Source organism: Morone saxatilis, unplaced genomic scaffold (genome assembly GCF_004916995.1).
Source record: "Morone saxatilis isolate NCDOM2014 unplaced genomic scaffold, NCSU_SB_2.0 Contig7, whole genome shotgun sequence".
In the NCBI taxonomy this organism is placed as follows: domain Eukaryota; kingdom Metazoa; phylum Chordata; class Actinopteri; family Moronidae; genus Morone; species Morone saxatilis.
In genome coordinates, this window is record NW_023340246.1 from 6,142,917 (window position 1) to 6,145,402 (window position 2,486).

General features: G+C 49.0%; 1 protein-coding gene across 2 annotated transcripts in view; it reads left to right on the forward strand.

The window, feature by feature from the left end:
• bcl11bb (BAF chromatin remodeling complex subunit BCL11B b) overlaps window positions 1-2,486 on the forward strand; it is a 30,764-nt gene that overhangs the window by 7,041 nt on the left and 21,237 nt on the right. For both annotated transcript variants that reach the window (XM_035679230.1, XM_035679229.1), the window contains one exon: window positions 1,391-1,774. In XM_035679230.1, coding sequence (XP_035535123.1) covers window positions 1,391-1,774 — 384 coding nt within the window. The remainder of the gene's footprint in view (window positions 1-1,390; window positions 1,775-2,486) is intronic.

A 2,486-nucleotide genomic window follows, 5' to 3' on the forward strand; every position in this document is an offset into this window, starting at 1 on the left:
CAGGGCGAAGTGAGTGGACTGGAACGCGTGTGTGGGTGGGTGGGTAGGGGGGTTGGGGGAGGTGATTCATAGTTGCAAAGAAATATTGGAAATAATAAAAAATGGGTAAAAATGTATGTAATACTGAGCCGGAACTCTGAGCTGAGTTTAACAGTTATGACTGCAAATTTAGAGGAGCAACGCCTCCCTGACAGTCTTTGAGATTGGTGATAAGAGAGTTTAGGATCTCTGCTCTGATAACTACACACCAAGACACAGGCACACACAAACCAGCACACACCCTCTTTGTCTAATCTTTGCAATTATTAGGGTGTCATGTTTGGAAAAAGAGAGAGAAAAGAGAGGCAAAGGGGAGGGGTGTGTGGGTGCTAGAAGTGGAGAAGCAGCAGAGACAGGCAGACTGCTATGCTCCTCTCCCGGCCATCAACACCTCTCCCTGGGTACCCGCTCACTCAGACGCCCCCCTAGAGTCTCTGGAGCTTCAGGTTTCCTCTGGGCTTTTTAGAAGAGGACACATCTTCATACTGGTACATCAGGGTGGTGTTAAAAAAAGGAGGAGGTTGTCCATGAGGGATTTACGTTAAGCTGAGGGACTCAGTCTACGCTATGGGGGATGAGGGGGGGGAGAATGTGTAATGGTTATTAATGACCGTGTCAGATCTGTGAAGAATGAGATTTACTCTCTTAACAGGACCCCGGGTTTGGCTTTATAGATTTTCTGTCTGTGGAGAATACTGTGTTCGAACTCACCTGTGTGCTGCTCCATTCATGTACACACTCACTTAGACATCTTACTGTTTTTCTCTTCTCTTTCTCATTTTTATTGTCTTACTCTCTGATACACACAAACATGAACACACACGCACATGCACACGCCGGTGGATGTGGCCTCCGCTATGCTACACTTTGTTCTGCACAAGCTGGGGCTCCCACGTGGTGAAGGCAGCCGTCTAGCTATGACAGCTCAGTGCAGCGAAGGCCCTCACCGGAAACCCAGCCTGCACTGTGAGATGAATAGCTTCCTGGCCACACATACACACACATACACACACATACACACACAAATAGAAGCACTCACATACATACAGTGTATGTGCTGGCTCCCACCCACGCAGATCTCTCACAGATAAGCTGCGCAGGTGTTTGTCTAGGCGAAGTAGCATTACAGGGGCGTTGTTTTATGCCATGAAAGTGACACAAGTGTGAACGTAATGATCATCACATGTGGGAGGGAGAGATGGCTTTTATCAGGTAATGTTATAAGGAATAACTTTAACCTCACTGAGTTTTTTTTTTTACTCTTCCTGTGTCTCTATGCTCTTTTTAACTCTTTAAAAAAAGAAACACATACCGATTTACATTTGTGACCCTCCTCTTCCCTTCTCTGCAGCAGAGGCCAATCATGATTCAGGGGCGGGATCTCCATCTCTGGAGCCATCCACCCCCAGCCCTCGGAGGGCAGGACCCGGGGAGCACGATCTGCTGACCTGTGGCCAGTGCCAGACGAATTTCCCTCTGGGCGATATCCTGGTTTTCATCGAGCACAAGCGCCGTCTGTGCCGGGGGCCTGGAAGCAGACCAGGGTCCTTCTCCAAGCCTGGGGAGACTGGCGGGGTCATGGGCATTACCATCTCTCCCGGGGCCAGGTCACTGGAGCTGGGTAGAGGGTCCATTCCGGTGGAGGTGGGTGTCCAGGTGACACCCGGCGGAGAGGAGGATGTGGAGAGGAGGCTGACTCCAGCGAAGGGGATCTGCCCCAAACAGGAGAGAGGAGGTACGGAGACAGGAAACACACTCTACATTTAAAGGATGATACAAGAAGGACCAATAAGCAGGGGGCTCTTTTGTCAGTATAGATGCACATGTTTTAAACACACACAAAGGTGCAAAAAACATGCACGCACACACACACGCACACCAACTCTCTCACCTGTCCAAGACAGATAGCTCTCTTTAAAGAATCCAAGCTGCTTGTTATTTTGACAGTGGCCTTCAGGAGGGATTAATGTAGTCTGGGATGATTTCATTAGAGTGAGTGAGAGCTGCACTGTATGTCTATTCTGCTCTGTAAAAGTAAAACATCACACACACACATCCGCACACAAAATCACACACACCAAACAAACACACCCTGGCAGGCCTGAAGGACTTCTTCAGCTGAAACCAATTGTGAAAGGCGAGGAAGAAGGTGATAGAGGAGCCGCCCCTAGTGTGTGTGCGTGTGTGTGTTTGTGTGTGTGTGTGTGTTTTCATTTTTTGCTCGTGTGAGTGCACATCATGCGTCTGAGCGTTTGTGAAGAAATCCTGCAGCATATGAAAAAAAAGAGGTTAAGAAAGCTGATTAAAATTCATCTGTGTGCGTGGTGAGGAGAAGGGGATTAATAAAGCAGCAAGGCCGTTCATCTGGCGTTTTTTTTTTTTTTTGGGGGGGGGGTGTGTGGGGTGGGGAGTCAGAGCGAGGCCTGTAGACTGCCAGCGCTGCAGGG